This window comes from Strigops habroptila, chromosome 2, assembly GCF_004027225.2.
Source record: "Strigops habroptila isolate Jane chromosome 2, bStrHab1.2.pri, whole genome shotgun sequence".
In the NCBI taxonomy this organism is placed as follows: Eukaryota; Metazoa; Chordata; class Aves; order Psittaciformes; family Psittacidae; genus Strigops; species Strigops habroptila.
Window position 1 is genome coordinate 28,735,629 of NC_044278.2, and position 22,629 is coordinate 28,758,257.

A 22,629-nucleotide genomic window follows, 5' to 3' on the forward strand; every position below is an offset into this window, starting at 1 on the left:
TTTAACATTTGTGCTTCATAAAAAGAAAATTTTTCATATCCCTGTCTGGATTTTTACTGTGGCTCCTACATGCTGCATGAGTTAGCCTGCTCAGAATTTACTCCTCTTGCTTTTAGGTATCACATCGCTAGAAAAAAAACCCCAGCTTTTCTCACCTGGTGATGACCTGGTTAGGTACTAGTTTTCTTGCCACAGTTTACTAACCACAGAAGTCAGTCATTCTTTTGGTCAGGATCACTGAGAGCAGTTTCAGAGGTGCTGGAATATATTCTGCTGCTTCACCTACTTAGTTTGGAACGAAGCGAGTGTAAGTACCTGGCACCTTGGATCTTGACTAGCTAATTGTTTGCAGATTTACACATCTGTAACATTAGTAGATGAAACTTGCACTCACACTCACCCTGCGCCACTGCGTGCAGTTGGTGCGCACATTTCCGTGGTGGTAGGGGCAGGGGAATTGCTCACACGTAAGTGGAGGCTGTGGCACTGTGTGCGGTCCCATTTAATGACACGAGGTGACAGATGGGCTGGAAAGAAGTCTATTAAACCCTCACAAAGAACTGGCATTTTCAGTCGGTGACAGTAATCACTTGAGAAACAACCTTTTTTACTCTGGGAGTAATAAAAATGCTCCCTCTTTCCCCCAAGTTTATGCTGGTTTTGATCAGGGATGCTAAGTGTTCTGGTAGAAGTACTAGTTTTTGGCATCTGATGCGGGCCAGATCCTGAAGTCAGAAGACAAACCTTTCCTCAGGTACCATTTGTATTGCCTGCAGCGGGAATTGCACTCAAGATCAGGTTTGACGCTATGCATCGTCTGGCCTCTCTTTATATGTCATTTATCTATTTATCCACTTTGCTCCGAACTCCCACCTCCTGCCTTCCCCGCTGCCCGCCTGAAGATGCTCTTTAGCGATCGTAAGTACCCGAGCAGCCAGCATCGCCGAGATGGGTTAAAGCACAGCGCCGATCAGCCCGCTGGTAAGGTTTCAGGACCTGGGTGTGCTTCTGCTGGCGAGGCTTCGGAACCGCTGTGGTGAGCCGGCCGCGGTGCGGGCCGTATCCGCTGTCGCTCGGAGGCGATCAGCCCCGCTGGCGGAGGGTTGAGCCCCGCAGCTGGGGGCGGCCGCGGAGCCGCACACCGCCCCGCCCTGCAACGGGAAGGCGGAAGGGTTTCGGGGCGGCCCCGCTCCCCGACGGCGACGGCAGCGCCCGGTGCTATGGCGCGGCGGCGCCGGCAGCCCCGCTGCTGAGGGAGCCCCGCGCCGGGAGCCGCCATGGCCGCCGCCCTCCGGTCCGCCCTCTGCAGCTGCCTCCTGCTCTGCGGTGAGTCCGCCCCGGGCCTGGCGGGGGGCAGCGGGGGGTGGCGGACCGCCCGGGAGAGGGACCGTCCTCCCGCGGGGAGCAGGGGGGAGGCGGCGGCGGGGGTCGCTAGAAGCGGCCGGCTTCTTTCTCCGGGCCGCGCTGGCCGGAGAGCCCCGGGGCCGGCGGCAGCGCGGAGGGTGCCGAGGCGCCGGCGGGCACCCAGCTCCCGCTGCCCACGGGCTTTCCCCACCGCTCAAAGGCTGTATCTGTGCAGAGAAACTGGAATTGTCCCTTGTTTGGACGCTTGTGCAAGCCCCGGTGGTGAAACGCGTGTGTGGAAGAGAAACCGCGCTCCTGCGGGCACAGCGAGCGTGTCGCGGGAGCAGCGGTGCCTGCGCGGCCGGTACGAGCTGGGCTGCTCCGGCAGCGGCCACCGAGGGCTCTCAACGGGGCCGGCCACGCGTTTCTAAGACAGGCCGTGTCTGAGACTGAGGTGTGCTATGAACAGCGTACAGACCTCCCGCTTACAAAGCGCAAACCCACAGAAGTACTTTCTCATCTCTTTGGGTCCACAGTGCTGAGTAAAAACTTGAGCTGGAGGCTTTTCAAGTAGGAAACGCCATCTGGGAAGCGAACCTTCCAAGGCATCACGCTTTTTACTGGGGATTTACCATCCCACCTCAAAGCTTTGGAGGGAGCTTCTTCAAAACTCAGGCAGCGCCCTAGCAAGGGTTCTTCATAGCAAGGGCCACATCGTGCGGGACAGGAAAAATCATATGCCTTCTACTAGCCAGATTTTATTTCAGCTGTGCTGTTCACGCTGAGGCTTTGCAATCCGTTGTTCCCTGCACCCATCTTCCTTACCGTCCTGCACACCTGGGGTCTTGAAGGCAGGAGGTGTGGGAGCAGGAGGCTGGAGGTGCCTGCGGAGGGGCACAGTGTGTGCTCGGGCTGAGATCTCTGAAGGAGAGTGCCCGAGGCCGGTATGGGCGAGGGTATATATGTACAGGGATGGCATCTGAAGAAGATTGGGGTGCAGGGGAGCAGGCGACTTCTGCTTTTATGGTGTGAAGTGCATTCAAGTTGATTTGTTGGGTGCAAGGGGAACATTGTAGGAATTGAGTCTGTGAAGTAGTTTTTATTTAAGCAGGGTTTAGATTTAAAACACTTGTCTGCTAAAGGTGGGTAAGCAACATTAATTTCATGTATTTATGCATCAACTATAGAAATACAAGTTATTTATCTTAGAACTCATGTCATTAGGTTTTATTCCTGTAACATTTAAGCACTAATCTGATCTGACAGGGTTTCTTTGCATTTGCAAGAATGGGCCAAAATCCTTTTGATTTTAGTTTCAATACCAACAACTATTTTAAAATAATTATAATAGTAATGGACTGTTCATCAATACTACCTTAGGGTTTGCTTTATTCGGTTTTGAAAAAGCAATACAATTGTGTTCCTGCCATTTGTGAAGAGAGCCAATTAATGATACACGGTGTATTTAATAGCTCTCTTGCCTTCCAAGGTAGTTTGTGTTTCTCTCTGTTTTTCAAAAGGGTGGCTTAGTAACACCATGTGTTAAGCATTTAAAATGGCAATGCTAATCCATGCAGTGATGACACAAATATGCTTATGATGGATGGGGTTTTTTAATTATTTCAGTCTTATACCCAGGTCTATGTATAAAGACTGTTCATGTTCCTCTTAAAAAAAACCAAACAAACAAACAAAAAAAAAACCACATCAATCCCCACACCCATGTTATTTCCATAGTTCTAGTAAAAACAACTGATTTTGACAATCTCAGTGAGAGTTCATGCATGTAGCTTTATGGGCCCTGAGTCTTAGGCAGTAGCAAGTTAGTCATGCATAATAAATGATGATATCATAAAGACTGTACTTACTGGAAATCATTGATGCTGGCTAACTTGTTTTTGTTGCACAAGCTCAGAAGGAAGGATAGGCATCAGGATTAAACTTAATTACATTGAAGTCTGTTTTAAAAAAGTTTCTGAGACAGGATAGAGAAAGGAGGCTGTATTTAAGTTTTGGATGATTGAGAAGTACCTGGAGGAACACATGCTAAAATGTTTATTTGGTTTTGATTGCTCCCACAGTATCTGGAATAGTGCCAAAACCCCAAAACGCAAGGATAACTTCAGTTAATCTTCGTAGCATTTTACAGTGGGATGCACCTAGGTTTTACAAAGGGAATATAAGTTACACTGTTCAATCTAAGAGGTAAGTCTGGGGAGTTTGCTTTCTTTACTTCATGTTTTACCGCTGCATGTGTTTGTAATTTGTTTCCTTTTTTTTATAGGAAGATCAGTAGCTGTCCCTTTCTTTTAGCTGGTAAGAGGTTTATCTTCTAAGCTAAATAACAGGGCAGAGACATTTTCTACACATTTTACATCCAAGGTGTTATGTGTTTGAAAGAGAACTCTCAAAACACGGTCTAAGTCTGTTTAGAGAGGAGACATTGTTTATTCTGTCAGGGTGCTCGATGGTGCATTTCCACAAATCAAGCACACCCAATGAGGCTTCTTCATTACGTTTAGACACAGAAGTTCCAAGGTAGTACACTCCCAGTTACAGTGATTGGTCAGTAACCTACAATCATTGGCTGTTAGATTCTCTGTCTCTGTTTAAAGGCACAGTATAGATTTCTTTCACTACATGTGTTCGTGAGTAAAGGTCTGTGTGGGCAAGGGTCTCTTATCTTAAGGGGGGGTGATTTTTAGTATTATAATGAAGGCAGTTCCCTTCAGCATGCCTCAAAAGTTAGTTTCGTTGCCAATTTTTCGCTAATGAGATATATGTCCTTGGTCTGAGGATGTTACTCTCCTCCTCTGAGGCTCTTTGGCCTTTGTTCATTCAATCATTATCTACCCAAAACAAGATAGTTCTTCTAAACCTTGACAGATATTCACATAGTTTCTTCTGGGGTAAGCTTCGATCTTCCTACTGCAAACCCAGCATCAAAGGCAGCTTTGTACGTACTTTTTTTGGAACCAGAAACACATTTTAACGTTGGCTGTTAGTAGCTGTCTGTGTCGTTTTTTTCTCTACCATGGAACTGTTACCTGTGATTCAAGAGACTTAGTCCTACAGAGTGTTTAGGACCTTATCTGACCTTTCACTCCAGCAGCAGTTTGTTCTCTGCCACCAATGCAGCCAGCTTGCCTGCACCCTTAGTGGAAATGCTTGAAGAACTGCAGGCTGGTGGCTCGACCATTCAGTGCCTTAAACTTGGGGCACATTTTCTGAGGTCTCCTTTTACTGGTTTTGGTGGGTTGATTTAGCTTTGGTTTGGTTTTGGCACTCTGTCATTCCGAGTTGGTCTTTTCTGTTCGGAAAAGTGGCCTGTGCAGCTGTACCGAGGAAGGTGCCCACTTCCCCAGCCCAGCGGTGGGCTCCCTACCTGCCTCTGTGCTTGGCAAGGAAACCTTGTGGTGGGACAGAGGTCTTGTGTTCCTGCTGAAGGTTGAATTATTTGGCCAAGACAAGGTAAAAGCCAAGATAGGATGTAAAGTGGAGATGATGGCACCCACAGGCAGGTGCCTCCTGAGGAGAAACCCCCAAACAGAGGGTATGGGCCGTCTTAGTTGAAAGAAGATTTTTCTGGGTTCTGGTAGCAAATACCTGTTGATCACTACATTCCTACATAAGCTTTTGATGCAAACCAGAAATAGTATCATATATTGAATGGTTGCAATGAGTTTTCAGGCTCTGTTTTCTCTGGCTGTTCCTTATATGCATATCTAAAATTTTCTCTGGCTTTTCCTTATACGCGTATCTTAAAGACAGTTCTGAACAAAGTCCAAGTTAGACAGCAAAGCCATGCATAGCGATATTGTCTTAATATTTGCAGACTTGTCTGATAACTACTGTCTGTTGAATGAAGTTTTGTAACCAATGTCAATAAAAGGACACCTATTTACTGAATCATAATTTTAATCTCTATCATGGCTTTATAGATGCATATAAAATGCTCAGTGTGCGTGTACACGCTAGTAATGATGTTTCTTATACACTGGATCTAATTTTTCTTGTTTGTGAGTGATAACTGTATAACAAACAGATATGCCACTTTTCCAGTTAATTGAGAGGAAATACATATAGTCACATATAATTTAAATGTCATAGACGTGTTGTTTCTCTTCCATACAGCATCAATTTACCCGGAGACACATATGAAAATGTGAGCACAAATCTGAGAGTCACAGAGTGTGATGTCTCTTCTCTGTCTGTGTATGGAGACTACATGTTACAGGTCCGAGCGGAGTCAGAAAATGACCATTCAGACTGGATGACCGTCAGATTTAAGCCAATGGATGACAGTAAGCATTTTTTTAATCTTCAGAAAAACTCACCATATTGTATGCTATTAATGCACCTTTGCAGTTTGACTCCATAAGAAAACCTATAGCATGCAGGTCGTTTTTAGATTTAATTATATTGAACAATAAAACCTCAGTTGTAACATTTTCATTTTTTGAAGGCAGAAGTTGCTGTCAGAAGGCATTGTAGGTTCACTATTATAGCTAGATGTTAGTATTGGTACTTGAAACCTCTGTTGAGGAGATTTTCAAAAATGTATGTCTTTCCCTTAAAACAAGGGTCATTTATATTTTTCAGTCAGGGAGAGCTTTTCTTCAAGGATTCAGATATCCTGTATATCTCAATAAGTTCAATTGCTTTCTTTTTCGTTTCTATGCCAGGCAAAAAGCTTTATTTTATTTTTTTATTAAAAAAGTCACAAAGATTGATTTTTAGTTAAGAAATCTTCATTGCACAATATTGCCATTCTTTTAGTGAAGCTCGATGGTCTTTCATGAGAGGTGATTTAGACATTGCCTTGCATTAGCGTGTACAACAGAGATGTTAATCATGTTGCTGTCACCTGAGCTTGGGAATCAGAGGAAGTAAAGTCTTTTGTTTTGTACATTCTTACTCCACTCATAAGCAAAAATCAAATTATTTTAGATTATGTAGTTAATGTTACCCAAGGCTCTTTTTCTCCTCACAGCTGTTAATACAAAACCATTCGCAAAGCTTCTATCTCATTTTTGAGAAATAACTTTTAAATTTTTTTTCTTTTCCTGTTCTGCCTCCATTTGCTTGAATTTCATCATTATGTTCCTTGGATTTCAGAATGTAATTTTACAGTTTACAGCCTTGTTTTTCAAGATGCTTTTATTACCTCTCCAAAAGTGTAATGTTGATATAATTTAATGTGCCTATAACAGAAGCACTGAAAAACAGCAACATCAATGTTGCAAGTATGAGCCAAAAGAAGATGTAATACAAAAAGTATGGATGGACTTTCAGAGTAGAGAGCAAACTTGTAAATCATTAACAGAGTTGTAGTTTGACATATAGTTGAAAGAATGTGTGGCCTTCAGAGCAGGCTTGGCTTTGGAAAGGCAGCTTATTCCCGAATGGGAAACTCTAGGTATAAAACTACCTGGAAAGAACTACCTGGGAGTACTGGCCAACTGGCCAAATTTCTGAGGAGGACATGAGTATTTTTAATGTCACCATAGCTGATCTGAGCAGGGTATCATGATAAAAATGTCTGATATTCTTTTCTGTGTTACTGTTTCTATTAGTGCTTTTTTTAATAAATTCCACTCTGTATTATCAGAATAGCCTAAGAAAAGCAGAGTCACCCAGACCCTCCTCACATTATTTTTTGTAAGTTCAACAACACATTCATGAGCATTGCATGAATGTGTGGTTCAGCGAGCAGTTTGTTTGGGGGGGGTTTATTATTATTTTTAATTATAGAAGCATGTATTTCTAAAGGAATGCAAAATTGTCTGCATATCGAGCTCTTCCTTTCTTAGACACTTCATAGTGTGACTGTAGCCAAGCAGAACTTTGGTGAGGTAGCCAGAGCAGAGGTTTTTTTGCTGGAATTATAGGAGACACTAATGGAGTGCTCATTGCTAACACAACATAGTTAACTAAGGTGCTCCTGAAATAATTTAGGAAGTGGCACAAAAATGTAATAAGGAAAAGCCATTTACAAATGGCAAGAATATAATATTCAGTCTAAGGAGTACAAGAAATGCAGAAATAATTCAAATGTTTCAGTTTTTCAAAATTATCACAATGAAAGAAACATTAAAACACTTCACTAGAGGTCTACTCGGAAAAGACAGATGTTGCAACAGCTTGGCCGAGAAGGAGAAGTGAGTAATAACCTATAGAAATAGTCCTTCCTTTCCCAGGAGTCACACAGCTGGCAAAAGGGAACTGAGTTAATTTATTCTATGGGAAATGTAGTCTGCAGTAGCATCTGTTACCTAACGGCAAAAACAAATCCCTTTCAAGAGCAATTCTATAAGAAAAGGATTTATTTATGCCTGATCCATAACAGGAAATTACTTTTTTCTGTTAAATTTCTTTAAAGTGTGACTTGTCATGGTTTGTATAAAAACATCAAACTGAAAACAACATGAAACTGAATTCTGTTCTTTCTTCTCTTCCACCGTTCTAATACGTAGCCATCATTGGGCCACCTGATGTAAAAGTGAAGTCAGAGTCTGGGTCCCTGCATGTGGATTTCATAGGCCCTTTTGCTGAACGTGACAACTGGCCTCTGAAGCAGTATTACGGTTCATGGAATTACAGGATACTGTACTGGAAGAAAGGCAGCACTGCTTCTGGGGTATTGTGACTCCATGGTTTTGATTCATGCTTTTCTTGGTAAAGTACCAAACTGATGAAGTTCTGAAAGCTAACAGTACTGAAGTAAAAATGTTTGTCTACTAATTAATGTAAGAAAGTCTAGTCACTGCAACTGCTATTCAGAGCAAATGGCAGATAGCTGTGTAGTTAAATGGTAGCATTGATATAATTTGCTCTTTCCATAATTAGAACTAACTGCTACATTATGAGAGTTTATTCTCTCAGTTCAGTGGTGTGTTTACCTGCAATGCAGTCTTCCTTACCAAATCTCTGTATTTCATACATACAAGCAAGGGTAAACTTAGAAGCTGTAATGTCAGCAGTGTCTGTGATCATAGCTAATAAGCTGACTTAGATTCAAATCTCATGTCATTCAAGTATTTGTGCTCTTCATGGGACTTTGAGCTTTGAATACCACCATGGATGAGGCCTTATGTTAACTGTGGTCACCTTCACCTCTTCAATTTCCGTAAGTTGTAATTTGCTTCCTTCCTCTCATGGACAGCCTCTTCCATAGACAGATGTGTTACTCAGCTCCCCACAGAATGCATGGAGAAAGATCGTAAATAATATATTAATTATAGGGTCATAGGTTCTATTACAGGAAAAAAGGAAGCCCTTTACTGGAAGATACCAGTTACAGTATAATTAGTGCTTTGTACATCAGTACAATTTTCATATAATAGGACTCCACTACATATAATTGTGATCTGTATTTGTTATCCTGGAAAAATTCTTAGGCATTCAATTCCAGAAAATGAGGGATCATCATTTCCCAAAAACCAGACTACAAGAAATTGAGGTATTTCTGCATATGGGATGCAAACTTAGGCAAATACACAGAGAAAGCGAGAGGTTCAGGTAGAATCTGTGCTTATAACACTTCAGAGCAGAAGTCTGGGAAATTTCATAGGGCTCAAAGAAGCAGAAGAAATAGACTGTTTAACTTCATAGGTTGTTTTTCAAAGTGGATCCTTGCTTATAATGTTAAAACCCAGCTACACAGTCTCCTCATCCCTGAGAAAGAACCTGTTGCTGCATAATGGGTATCCAGTGGGGATTCCTATGCTCTGCAGGAACCCTATAGTTACATGGACATAACCAGTCATGCCTCTAACCAGCAAGTTGCATCTGCTGGCAGTCACCTAATAGCAGCCACAAAGTCAGTGATGTGAATGGTCTCACAGTAACCACAGCTAAAATCCAAATAGAGTTATCGATTATTTGACATAGGCAGGGCATCTCATTCTGCCTTTAAAAGCCTTGCAGCTACAACTGCTAGGATTTGTCCTACTAAATTATGAGACGTCCTACTAAAAGATGATCAGAGGGCTGGAGCACCTCTCCTACGAAGACAGGTGAAGAGAGATGGGATTGTTCAGCCTTGAGAAGAGAAGGCTCTGGGGAAACGTTATAGCAGCCTTCCAGTACCTAAAAAGGGGCCTACAAGAAATCTAGAGAGGGACTTTTTACAAGGGCACATTGTGATAGGATGAGGGGGAATGGCTTTAAACTGAAAAAGGTGAGATTTAGATTAGACATTAGGAATAAATTCTTTACTATGAGGGTGGCACAAGTTGCACAGAAAAGTTGTGGCTGCCCCATCCCTGGTGGTATTCAAGGCCTGGTTGGATGGGGCTTTGAGCAATCTGGCCTAGTGGAAGGTGTCTCTGCCCATGGCAGGGGGGTTGGAACTAGATGATCTTTAAGGTCGCTTCTAACCCAACCCATTCTATGATTCTGTGATTCTAAATGTAATTGTAATTACTTAGCCAGACCACTGGACTCACTCTTTTCAATTTTTTTGTATTCTCTGTTATTAGGTAACTCACGTAGATACTAAACATAACACTGAAATACTATCTCAGTTGGAGCCATGGATGATATATTGTATTCAAGTGCAAGCAGTTATCCCTGAGTGGAACAAAACAGGGGAACTGAGTGAAGTGCTTTGTGAGCAGACAACCCACAACGGTAATACCTGGTGCATCACAACGGGACACACACTGTAGGGAACTGGGAAATGTGTAAAGCCATTCAGAATGAATATTGGTGTAACATATAAAACTTCCAAAAATGGATGTGTTTGTTACTTCAGTATAGTTTGGTGGTTAATACGTATGTACCTTTGGAGTGCAGGAACTGGAAACAAAGTGAAAACTACAAGCAATATGGCACCGATGTCATGATGCTTTACTTCAGAGCCCTCTGTGTTCCTCCTACTCTGCAAATCAGAGTTAAACGGAGCATATGCTCTTCACTGATCACACTGAGTCTGAATTTCTTTTACCATCAGCTGTATTTTTTATCCTATGAAAGCCTTTGTTCTGTGTATTTGTCACTGAGAGAGGAATTGGACTCTGTGTAGCAGTATGCTTCACCTGTGATGACAATGCCAGTGTCTGTCATGAGGCTAGGCCATGATGCTCTTTCTCAGTGAAACAGAGCAGTTTTTAATCAGTAATATTGAATAAATATTTTGTTTAGATACTTTCCTTCTCATTTTGAAGGTAGTTATGTAAGAAAAGCACTCTCCAGCCATGCCACCTAGGCTGCTGACTGTGGAGTCCAGCAATTAACCACCACGTGGTCTGACTCTGTTGTCTTAGCAGGGAACTTCATGTCCCTAGTTAAAGAATGGATGATACACATTATGCCTCTGAAAAAGTCAGTATTTCAGCTAACACGCCCTCATATAACGTGTGAAAAATCAGAGGCAGAGATACAAGAAGGAAGCTCTCTGGGGGAGCTGCTGGGCTAAGCTGTTTCTCATAAGTTTTTTTTCTTATAAAATGTTTCCTCACATATATCTCCTACATGTATATTACCTGCATGCACTGCAGCTGAATTGCACGTTGGTTTTGGTGGTGGTGTTGCTTGTTAGTTCATAGCTAGACCAGTGCTTAGCAAGCATCAGTTGGTTTAAAACATATATACAGTGATGTATGGATACATCTTCATTTCCATTGGCTGTTGTGAAATCCCCAAGCATGACATTTTTTTTAATGGCTAAGCAGTTTTGAATTTTATAGTAATTTTTCCCTTGCTGTCTTTATTTTGCTGCCATTTTTACATGATATTGCCTTATGGGTGGTTCTGTTGGTCTTTTTTCCTTTAATCATTTGCCTAGTCTTGCATGTAGAATCACCTGTATGTGTAACCATAAATGTGTAAATATGCTGGCTTGTAAGGTTATATTGAGGACTTCAACTCAGCCTATTCAGGCTAAAAATTGAAGAGCTATTTTACATCTGGAAACAAAGACTTATGTTTGCAGTTACAATCTTGTAATAGTTTGGTTTGGTTTGGGGGGGGGGTTGGTGTTTGGTGGTTTGGTTTTTTTTTTTTTGTTGGTTGGCTTTTGTTTTGTTTTGGTTTTAATTCCATAAAGAAGGTGATACAAAAGAATGTATCCAGAAGTTAATAATCACAGTTTTAAGTTTGTTTTGTTTTATTTTTTTCTTGTCTTGCAGGTGTAACTCCTGTGTGGATAGTTGTGACCATTCTTATAGGATCAATGTTGGTCGTTGCGATATCTGTTCCTGTTTGTTTCTTTTTCTTTTTGTACCTGTATCGACTCACCAAACATGTTTTTTGTCCTTCGTATATTTTCCCACAACACTTGAAAGAGGTTTGTTTTCTACCTAACTCAATTAAAATTGGCCTTTTCGGCAGAAGCGGTTGTTTTTCAAAGCTCTATGTGCCAAAACCTTAAGAGCTTCTTTTATTTCACCTTCTTTCATTTGCACCTGATTGTGAGCCATCTGTAAAGTGCAGACTGTTCTGAGGGGGTTTTAGACTAGAAGGAGCAATGCTGGTTATCTGTTATTATATACTTTTGTCAAACTCATTCTTCTGCCAGACATAAAAAGCCATTCAAATAAGTGTAAATGATGAAGTTGTGAACTTTGGAAAAAGCTGACAAAGGAAAGTACTTTTCTGCGTGAGAAAGGTAGTGGAAGTTAGTTCATTTAATATTTAATTTCTGAAGTTATAAGGTCATAAATTTTGCGTGTATGTTATTTTGCATATTTAATTTCTGTGGCACTGCATAGACATAGTAAGAAGCAGTGATATTAGACTTCTTTTTGAAGTATACTGGTGTATAATAAACTCTAAAATACTGTCATCTCGCACTGTTCTGCACAGAATGGTCCCAAATATTTAAAGCCAAACAATTAAAAAACCTGGCATAGGCTTTTATTCCTAAAGTAACTGCATAATTTGCAATATGAAGCTTTCTATGGCTTAGAAACAAGATGTTTTCTTTCATTTTAAAGTGAGAGAATAACAGGTATTAACCTTCAGTTCCTCTTGTTAGATTGTAAACAATTGAAATATGTCTCCCCATTTTATTTGAGACTTAAAATTGAATGTTTGAAACAAAGTTCTTTCACAAATACAATAATGAGTTTTAACTTCATTAAGTGAAGCATGTAGTGAAGTCTGAAAGTTCAAAATAAAATAAGAGAGTGAATGTTAGGCTTTAGTACTGGGGAATACCACTGACCCTTGTTACCCATATAGCAACATAAAAAGGCTGTATCAGAATCTCCTCCAAGAAACAAGGCTATAGTGTGACATACACCACAGTTAGCAACTCTGCTGAATTTCCTGCAGTTACTCTGGTCCTTCATTTTGGCTTACTTAGAGTTCATCAGACGAAGGCTTTGCAGCTGACTTAGCAATCATCTTGCGCTTTACGTTGAGCACATGCTCAGCGCTCAATGTAGAACCCGCAGCTCAGCTGCTGGGAAGGTAGCATTGCTCCGATCAATACAGGATGTGGTCAGATTTCATTTTGCTCACAGGCTTCTCACAAGAAAGGGAGAATTTTCATTTTGTGCTAGTGGGTTATAATCGTTAATCAAAGTAATCAAAGTCAGTCATGCTTACCTAAAATTATATTTATCGAAGTCAGTGGTTTCACTACATGAACATTGGAGATTGCAGGTCGCTGACAGAACATTTCAAATCACAGTTTGCTAGAAAAAGGTCTAAGAGTAGCATTAGGTTGTTGGGGTCTTAGGGGGTTTTTGTGGTTTTTTTGTGGGTGTTTGTTTGTTTGTAACTACAGTGAGCAGAGCATCTTGTTTCTTATATAAAATGCACTAAAGTGATAGACAGGGGTCAAGTCACAGGAACAAAACGCAGTTGTACTCCTCCAGCCACTACCATTAAAATGAACTGCCATTTCAGCTGCCAGAAGGAGTGGTTAACATGTTGTTATGATGTTGAGTAGGTGTGCTATTCTTGTTGACATTGAAAATACAGTCATGACATCCTGTGAAGTCCATGTTGATTCTTGAGGTTCCATCTTACCAGCAGAATAGGGAGTGGGAGGAAGTTGTGATTTTCTGGTACTAAAATTAAGTCATCTTTCTCACTGAACTGCGTAGCCTCACAAATTTCCCTCCCTCTCCTTTTTTTAACAAAATGGTTATGGTTTATGTTGACATTTAAAGCATCACCATTTGATGTCTGCACAGACAGCTCTCTGAGATGGCAGGAACAGTTCACATCTCTTGGAGCTGTTTGACAAATCTCTCTGTGAACTCCTTCACCCACAGTCAAATCACCATTTTTAGGTTTTTTGTTTCCAAACAAAACTTAGGTATTTTATTTTTTTAAGAAAGTTTATATTCCAAAGAAATCACTAACACCTAGGCTATTTTCTTGCAAATAAAGGCACTTCTGACTTGCTTCCAAGCCTTGCACAGGATGTTAAAGTGAGCAGGGAAGTTACTACGTTGTTGCCCCTCTGGGATTTCTTAGGATTGAGAAAAGCAATTGATGTGTGGAAAACAATGTAAAACATATTTCTAAGCAAACAGGATGGTATGGCTGGTGCAGTCTAATTCTCATTTCCTCTTCCCTTCACAGTTCTTGAACAAGCCTTCCATTGGTTCGCAGATTTTTTCTCCAGTCCCACAAGAAGAGCACCTTTTTTATGACAAGCTAACTGTCATTTCAGAAGAATCCAAAAGTCACAGTGATGAGGCTGGGAATGAAGCCAGCAAGACACCAGAGCACCTTCAGGACTCTGAACAAGAATATTCTGAGTCATAATAGTATCAGCTTCAGAAAAGGCCTGAATGCACTCCTCATACTTCACTCAGACCTAAAGAAAAGCAAATGGGCTGTTGAATTTACCTTCTTATTGCTACGTTCTTAAGACAGTAAAAATTCATACACGAAGATGTGTACACAGACTTTTGACAGAATTATATTATTTTTTAAAGTACAAGAAACTTGACTATAAATGAGGAATCAATACCTAATTTTTGCCACTGTTTGTAGTGGCTCATTGTTAAGTTGTAGCAATACCTAACACTGTGTCATGACATTAATTTAAAGAGCAATTATATATAATACTAGTTAATTTAACTTTGATGAACTATTTATTGCAAAAGCTAATAAAACTGGTATCTTGTATAAGGTTTGTAAAAGAAAATCTTATTTTGTAAAGTAGGACCTGATCTGATTTATTTTTTGTAATGAGAAATTGTGTGTATTTCTTAAGAATATTCCTAGTGGCATGATCTTTCTATTGAATATTTTTTTACCTGATGCAAAATTGTAAAGTTATTATGATGATATGAACTTGGTATGAACAAACCAAACACAAATACTCAATGTGTTTTGCAGTGCAAGGTGTTACTCATACCTCATTGCTAAGGATAATGGGAATGCACCAGTAGACTGTCTGATAACCTCCATGCTCAGGTATTGCTCGCTCCCCTGAGCCTGTGCCCCACAGTTTCTATGGCTAATTAAATTTTGGCTGCCTAATCCAGAGTCCAGTGGAAAACTTTGCAGCTAAAGTGGGAGTTAAAAGGTAGGTTCATTTTATTTATCTATCTACTGATATGTAGTCTTGATTAAAAACAAAAGTAAATCCAGGTTGACATGATGCCCATATTACACAATACAATCTCGCTGGCATGTGAAGGTTATATCCACGCTGACACTGGGGCATAAAGTGTGTCCCTTGCACTGTGTGCTAATTTTATGACATGAGTCTTTTTGTGTGTATTATTACATCAAAGGAGAGTGAAAAATAGAATTCTGTCAGCAGAACTAACGAGTGAAGTTGTGTGTAAAGCATAATGTTGCGTCAGAATTGCAACATTTTTGGCTATGTATTTGAGGTTTGTTAATGCATTAATACACACTTCTTGGGAACCACTGCAGGAGAAATTATGAGGAAAACAGGCATCGACTCTTTGTACCACTGTAGAATCAATTACCACTTTGTAATCTGCCACATTTTTTCTGCACTTTTTGATTTTCATCATATTCTGGTTTAATGTGGAATATGTAAAAAATGAGGAGGGATTTTCACTTTGGTTTTTCTTTAAGGCATTTATTTCATTGGTGCTTTTCTTCACCTCTCACCAAAGCTGCTCTGTGAGTGCTGATCCTAATGATGGCCAATGTCCTGTGTCTCGTATGCCTCTCCACTGTAAAAATTCAGTTCCCTGTGTGTCCCCTCTCCTTCTACCACAGTAGCAGCTTCTTCTATGTAATGGTTTTGGTGGGGTTTTTTGGGCTTTCAGAGGACAAAAAGCACATAGCATAGCTCGTGTGGCCAATGCATGTGCTAGTTGGCTGGCCAGCTGCTGTCAGGCAAGAAGAGGGTTGAGATTTCCCTGCCTTTTCCTCATTCTTTTAGTAGAGCTGCTTTCATCTATCCAGTGGCTGATTTTCATGGAAGAGCAGGAAGCTGCTGTCTATCAAACGTGGCTGAAATCAATCAGCTGGTTCAAAGGTTATGATGACAGCATAGAAAAGGCAGCCCTCTGTGATTTGCCACTTCATTACAGGTTCATTGGTAAGCCAAATTGGGGGAGAGAAAAAAAATAATCTTGGCTATTCCAAGAGAGAGTTTTTAGATTAAAGCAGGAAGAATGTGTGCAACAACATCGTCTCTGAACTTTTGAAAGGTTGGCTTCCTCCATTTAAAAAGGCTTCCTCCATTTAAAAAGAGGAAGCGTTTCCCCTCATGGGTTTGCCAATACCAATTGTTGTACTATCACATGAGAGGAGAGGGAAAGACTTTGTTCTCAGAATATTGCTTCCCCTTTCAACACATCAGACACATGGGGAAAGGAAGGATTTGTCCTGACCAGTTTCTTTGTTTAAATTTTCTTTGATATGGAACATGATGTCTTTAAAGAAACAGCTGCTTTAAGTTCACATGAGCCCACCTTCAACTTTTATAAGGTCTGTATCATTGTCATAAAGCCTTTATATAGTGAATTCCAAAATGAAAAATAGGTAAGATTCCAGCTGCACCACAGCTAGCATAAAATAGGAATGAATTCCCCAGCCCTGCATCTCAAGAGGTTGCTGAAGTTGCCAGGAAGACATGTACAATCGTAGCAAAGGTTCAACCCTCAATCATACCATGCTCCAGTTCTCTGAGGACATTAAGCTAACAGAGCTGTTAGACTACACTGTTGCTGGTGGTGTTTTAATGCAGATAAGTTGGTAAATAAAGTTAGGAAACTATATGCCACACAAACCAGAAATGAAGGCTCTAATGCAGAATATATGCCTCTCTGAAAGGGTAGAGAGACATTCTGTGAGTATCTGGTGCCAGAAGCCTTACTTCATGCAGAGCTAACCTTGCAGTCAGGGCATCCTGCAACACGAATGTCTGCTTGCTTGTCTGCTCATCCTTTGGTCGTATAAACATCCAGCATGTGCATGTGTGCAGTATAGGAAAGCACCATTAGTATTCCTGGATACTAATGGAATTCAGAAGTAACGTTAAATAATGATCTGACTTTTGGAAGACTGTGATGAATGCTTCATTGCCGACTTCTCACCTCAGGTCAAATCACTTGGCTGCGTTATCCTTCTAATTCCCTCAGCTCTTAAATGAGGATTATGTTATACAGATAACACAGCGATGGGAGAGACAGATGCCTCCTAAGTAAGCAGGCAGACATCATGTGAGTAATGACAGAGCAAGCAGGAGAGGGGCAAGGCCTTGTAGCTAACATGTACAGCACCCGAAAAATCTCAGCAAGGTCCTCGTGAAGAGAACAGGGGAACCTGTACGTACAGTGACCGTTAGAAAACAAGTTTAGCTTGCTGAACCAGGCAAGATATTTCTTGGATAACTCTTATGCTCTTTGCTAAATTCCACTCTAGTGGAATTTAGTTTATTAGTAAAATGACAGTGACAAGCTGGACTTAAGAGCTCCTCCATGTGCTGATCATTGAGACCTGACTTGCAGTAAACATGGAGCATGTTCACCTCCGGGTATGATCCACAGCAGTTGAAGGGTGTCCTGGGTTCAGCTATAGCAGTCATTTTTCTCCTGCTTAGTAGCTGGTGCAGTGCTGTGTTTTTTAACTTTCAGCCTGGGAACAACGCTGATAACACCGATGTTTTTAGTTGTTGCTAAGTAATGTTTATTCCAACCAAGGACTTTCTCAGTCTCATGCTTTGCCAGGGAGGAGGGGAAGCCGGGAGGAAGCAGAGACAGGACACCTGACCCAAACTAGCCAAAGGGGTATTCCATACCACAGCACGTCATGCCCAGTATATAAACCGGGGGGAGTTACCCGGAAGGCCCAGATCACTGCTCGGGTCGGGCTGGGTATCGGTCGGCGGGTGGTGAGCAGTTGTATCCTCTCCCCTTGTTATTTCACTAATCGTTATTATCATTGGTGGTAGCAGTAGTGGTTTTGTGTTATACCTTAGTTGCGGGACTGCTCTTATCTCAACCCGTGGGAGTTACATTCTTCCCATTCTCCTCCCCATCCCTCCGGGAGCGGGGGGAGGAAGAAGGAGGGGGGGGAGTGAGCGAGCGGCTGTGTGGTTCTGAGTTACCGGCTGGGCTCAAACCACGACAGTTCTTTTTGGCGCCCAACGTGGGGCACGAAAGGTTGAGATAACGACAGATCTGACCAGAGTGTGTTTAATCATATTTGTGATAAGCATTCATTGTTACTACTCGTCACAATGGTGATTATTTGGCTCTCAGACGTGTTGCGCTTGATCTCAGAGTTTCAGCATGTTGTACCTTACTTACAGCCACTATTTGCTGTTTTAGCGTTTATCGGCTGGGGGGCCTGGGCTAAGGTTCTTGTTTCACTGTACTTCATGGTAATGACTTGTAATACAATAGACTCATTGATCATGAAACTGGTCTGGTTTGTGCTTCCAGCGTGGCCATCACCACTATACATTGGGAGGTATATAATGAAATATTTTAGCAATTGCATATCTTTTTTTTTCTCCTCGGGGGGTAAACTTACGAAGGAAGCATTCTCTTTCACCCCCCATTCCCCCACCAGCCTATTTGCAACAGCAATTGAGAGTTCTGAAGGTTTTAGATGGCCTTTGAGTACCCTTGAAACCTGCCTGCTGATTGTGCTGGGGATCAGCATGTTGGCAAACATACGGAGTGTGTTTTACCCACGGCCATCCCGTCGTAGGAACATCCTATTTCGTTTAATGTCAAAAATTCAGCAGTATCAGGTTCGAATCTGGTCTAGGGTTAGACGACGATATAGGAGGACCACCAGGAGATTTTCCCTGAGGCTGGACAGTTATGAGTGGCAGGGTGTGTGGGATAGTATGGGCAAGTACCTAGGCCAGTGGGCCCCTCCAGTGCTTTGGAACTTCACCACTGAACAAGTGCAACATCCGGAAAAACTAGTAAAACACTTAAACGAGGTGTGCTGTCGTCCTGGTTATACCAGAGAGGGACAAATTTTGGCAACGTGCTGGGGCTTGGCCTATGCCTACAGAGCCCTGCTCAACACTATCCAGCACCTTCAAAGGGAAAAAAATGTCTCTGGATCTGATGGCAAAGCAACAGACAACGCAGCTATGCCAACTACAAGCACAGCAGCTACTCAGACCCTGACCACAACAGTCAACACAGCTACTCCAAGTACAGCAGCTACATCAACCCCAGTGACAAGCACAACAGCTACTCAAACCCCGACAGCAACAGACAATGTGGCTACTCCAAGCACCGCAGCTACACCAACCCCAGTGACATGCACAGTAGCTATTCAAACCCCGACAGCAACAGACAATATGGCTACTCCAAGCACTGCAGCTACACCAACCCCAGTGACAAGCACAGTAGCTACTCAAACCCCGACAGCAACAGATAATGCAGCTGTTGGTGTTACTCAACTCCCAAGCACAACAGCTGCACCAACCCCAGCAATAGACATTGCAACCACTCCAATCCTAGTGGCAGACACTGCAGCCACTCCAACCACAGTGACAAACACTGCAGCTAAACCAAATGTCCAGTTTGTGACAATGTCTGTTGCCCCTGTAAGCAAAAGCAAACGAAAGGCACAAAGAGCAACCCGTGAAGCGAAGAAAGATGAAGACCCAGTGCCATTACTATATGCAACAGCACCTGAACAAGAGTCACTACTACGTGGGTCAGAGGAAGAGGAAGAAGAAGAAGAGGTCACTTCTCGACCCCGGACCTCAACCGAACTACGGAATATGCGAAAAGATTTCACCCGTCTTCCAGGGGAGCACATTGTCACCTGGTTGCTCCGGTGCTGGGACAATGGGGCCGACGGTCATGAACTAGAAGGTAGGGAAGCCAAGCAGCTGGGATCACTTGCTAAGGAAGAGGAATTGACAAAGCGATTGCAAGAGAGAAGCGAGCCCTCAGTCTTTGGAGGCGGCTCCTGGCAGCTGTGAAGGAAAGGTTTCCCTACAAAGACGATATTACGAATCGCTCAGCCAACTGGACCACGATAGAGAAAGGCATCCAGTCCCTGAGGGAATCAGCCATTATAGAGATGATCTATCGTAGGCCGGATTCCAGGAACACATCCGTAGACCCAGATGAAGTCGAATGTACACAACCCATGTGGCGGAAACTTACACGGAGTGCGCCATCATCGTATGCCCACACATTGGCATCAATGACCTGGAATGACGGAGTATCACCAACAGTGGATTGCCTGATTCGTCAACTCCGAGAGTTCGAAGACAATCTCACCCCTTCCATCATTTCAGCTGTGGAAAAACTGTCCCAGGAGTTCAAACAATTGAGAGACGATTTATCCGATCTATCCAGCTCTCCACGCGTACCAACCCATGTCTCAGCTATCAACAGAAGGCGCCCTACTGCTCGAGAAAGAAAATATACGAGGTACACGCCACGGGCCACCCTATGGTTTTACCTGCGGGATCATGGAGAAGACATGAGAAAGTGGGATGGAAAACCTACTTCAGCTCTGGAGCAACGGGTGCGTGAACTGAAGAGGAGAACAATGGTCAAGGATGATCCTCCCAGGAAAGCTGCTGCTCCAGTCTCTGGCGAGCAGTTTCCCAGATGGAGCGAAAGAGCTGATTTTACTCCAGCTCCTGTGATAAGGAATACTAATCCCTTTCTACAAGACAGAAGTGGAGAATTTTGTGATCACTATTAGAGGGGCCCTGCCTCCAGCCAGGTGGAGGAGAGGGATAATCGGGTTTACTGGACTGTGTGGATCAGATGGCCTGGCACATCAGTCCCACAGAAGTATAAGGCTCTAGTAGATACCGGTGCACAGTGTACTCTGATGCCATCAAGGTATCAAGGGGTGAAACCCATTTCTATTTCTGGAGTGACAGGAGGATCCCAAGCGTTAACTATGCTGGAAGCTGAAATCAGCCTGACTGGGAGGAAGTGGCAAAAGCACCCCATTGTAACTGGTCCAGGGGCTCCATGCATCCTTGGCATAGACTATCTCAGGAGAGGGTATTTCAAAGACCCAAAAGGGTATAGATGGGCTTTTGGTATCGCTGCCTTGGAGACAGAGGAAATTAAGCAGCTGTCCACCTTACCCGGTCTCTCAGAGGATCCTTCTGTTGTGGGGTTGCTGAAGGTCGAAGAACAACAAGTGCCAATTGCGACCACAACAGTGCACCGGCGGCAATATCGCACCAACCGAGACTCCTTGATTCCCATCCATAAGCTGATCCGCAGACTGGAAAGCCAAGGAGTGATCAGCAGGACCCGCTCACCCTTTAATAGCCCCATATGGCCAGTGCAAAAGTCTAATGGAGAGTGGAGATTAACAGTAGACTATCGTGGTCTGAACGAAGTCACACCACCATTGAGTGCTGCCGTACCGGACATGTTAGAACTTCAGTATGAACTGGAGTCAAAGGCAGCCAAGTGGTATGCCACAATTGACATTGCCAATGCATTTTTCTCAATCCCTTTGGCAGCAGAATGCAGGCCACAGTTTGCTTTCACTTGGAGGGGCGTCCAGTACACTTGGAACCGACTGCCCCAGGGGTGGAAACACAGCCCTACCATCTGCCATGGATTGATCCAGACTGCACTGGAACAGGGGCAAGCTCCAGAACACCTGCAATACATTGATGACATCATCGTGTGGGGTGATACAGCGGAAGAAGTTTTTGAGAAAGGGAGGAAAATAATCCAAATCCTGCTGAAGGCCGGTTTTGCCATAAAACGGAATAAGGTCAAGGGACCTGCACAGGAGATTCAATTTTTGGGAATAAAATGGCAAGATGGACGCCGCCAGATCCCCACAGACGTGATCAACAAGATAACAGCAATGTCTCCACCAACTAACAAGAAAGAAACACAAGCTTTCTTAGGTGTTGTGGGGTTCTGGAGAATGCACATCCCAAATTACAGTCTGATTGTAAGCCCTCTCTACCACGTGACCCGGAAGAAGAATGATTTCAAATGGGGCCCTGAGCAACAACAAGCCTTTGAACAAATTAAACGAGAAATAGTTCATGCAGTAGCCCTTGGACCAGTCCGGGCCGGGCCAGATGTGAAAAATGTGCTCTATACCGCAGCTGGGGAGAATGGTCCTACCTGGAGCCTCTGGCAGAAAGCTCCAGGGGAGACTCGAGGTCGACCCCTTGGCTTTTGGAGTCGGGGATATAAAGGATCCGAGGCCAGCTATACTCCCACTGAAAAAGAGATACTGGCAGCCTATGAAGGGGTTCGAGCTGCCTCAGAAGTGATTGGAACTGAAGCGCAGCTCCTCCTGGCACCCCGGTTGCCTGTGCTGGGCTGGATGTTCAAAGGCAGGGTCTCCTCTACACATCATGCAACTGATGCTACATGGAGTAAGTGGGCCGCACTAATTACACAACGAGCTCGAATAGGAAATCCCAGTCGTCCAGGAATTCTAGAAGTCATCATGGACTGGCCAGAGGGCAAAGATTTTGGGATGTCACCAGAAGAGGAGGTGACGCGTGCTGAAGAGGCCCCACCATATAATGAACTGTCAGAGAGTGAAAAGCAATATGCCTTGTTTACTGATGGGTCCTGCCGTATTGTGGGAAAGCATCGGAGATGGAAGGCAGCTGTGTGGAGTCCCCTGCGACAAGTTGCAGAAACTGCTGAGGGAGAGGGTGAATCGAGTCAATTTGCAGAGGTGAAAGCCATCCAGCTGGCCTTGGACATTGCTGAACGAGAAAAATGGCCAGTACTTTATCTCTATACTGACTCATGGATGGTGGCAAATGCCCTGTGGGGGTGGTTGCAGCAATGGAAGCAGAGCAACTGGCAACGCAGAAGTAAACCCATCTGGGCTGCTGCATTGTGGCAAGATATCGCTGCTCGGGTGCAGAACCTGGTGGTGAAGGTA

The 22,629-nt window shown here is 43.1% G+C and overlaps 1 protein-coding gene across 2 annotated transcripts; it reads left to right on the forward strand.

Moving 5' to 3' along the window:
• Window positions 1–311: 311 nt before the first annotated feature.
• Window positions 312–15,253, forward strand: IL10RB (interleukin 10 receptor subunit beta). Of its 2 annotated transcripts, none has more exons than XM_030476250.1 (7): window positions 312–981; window positions 3,426–3,549; window positions 5,479–5,648; window positions 7,821–7,984; window positions 9,828–9,978; window positions 11,478–11,635; window positions 13,888–15,253. In XM_030476250.1, exons 1-7 carry the CDS (start codon window positions 903–905, stop codon window positions 14,071–14,073), a joined length of 1,032 nt encoding a protein of 343 aa, XP_030332110.1. In that variant the 5' UTR covers window positions 312–902; the 3' UTR covers window positions 14,074–15,253. The 2 variants fall into 2 exon arrangements, with proteins under 2 accessions (XP_030332110.1, XP_030332111.1); XM_030476251.1 differs by lacking the exon at window positions 312–981 and adding an exon at window positions 1,024–1,326.
• The last annotated feature ends 7,376 nt before the right edge of the window (window positions 15,254–22,629 follow it).

Coding starts and splice junctions, on each gene's coding strand:
- IL10RB (XM_030476250.1), top strand. CDS start 903: ATGCTCTTTAGCGATCGTAAGTACCCGAGCAGCCAGCATCGCCGAGAT. Junction 5,649..7,820: donor ATTTAAGCCAATGGATGACA/GTAAGCATTTTT, acceptor TCTAATACGTAG/CCATCATTGGGCCACCTGAT. Junction 9,979..11,477: donor TGAGCAGACAACCCACAACG/GTAATACCTGGT, acceptor CTTGTCTTGCAG/GTGTAACTCCTGTGTGGATA.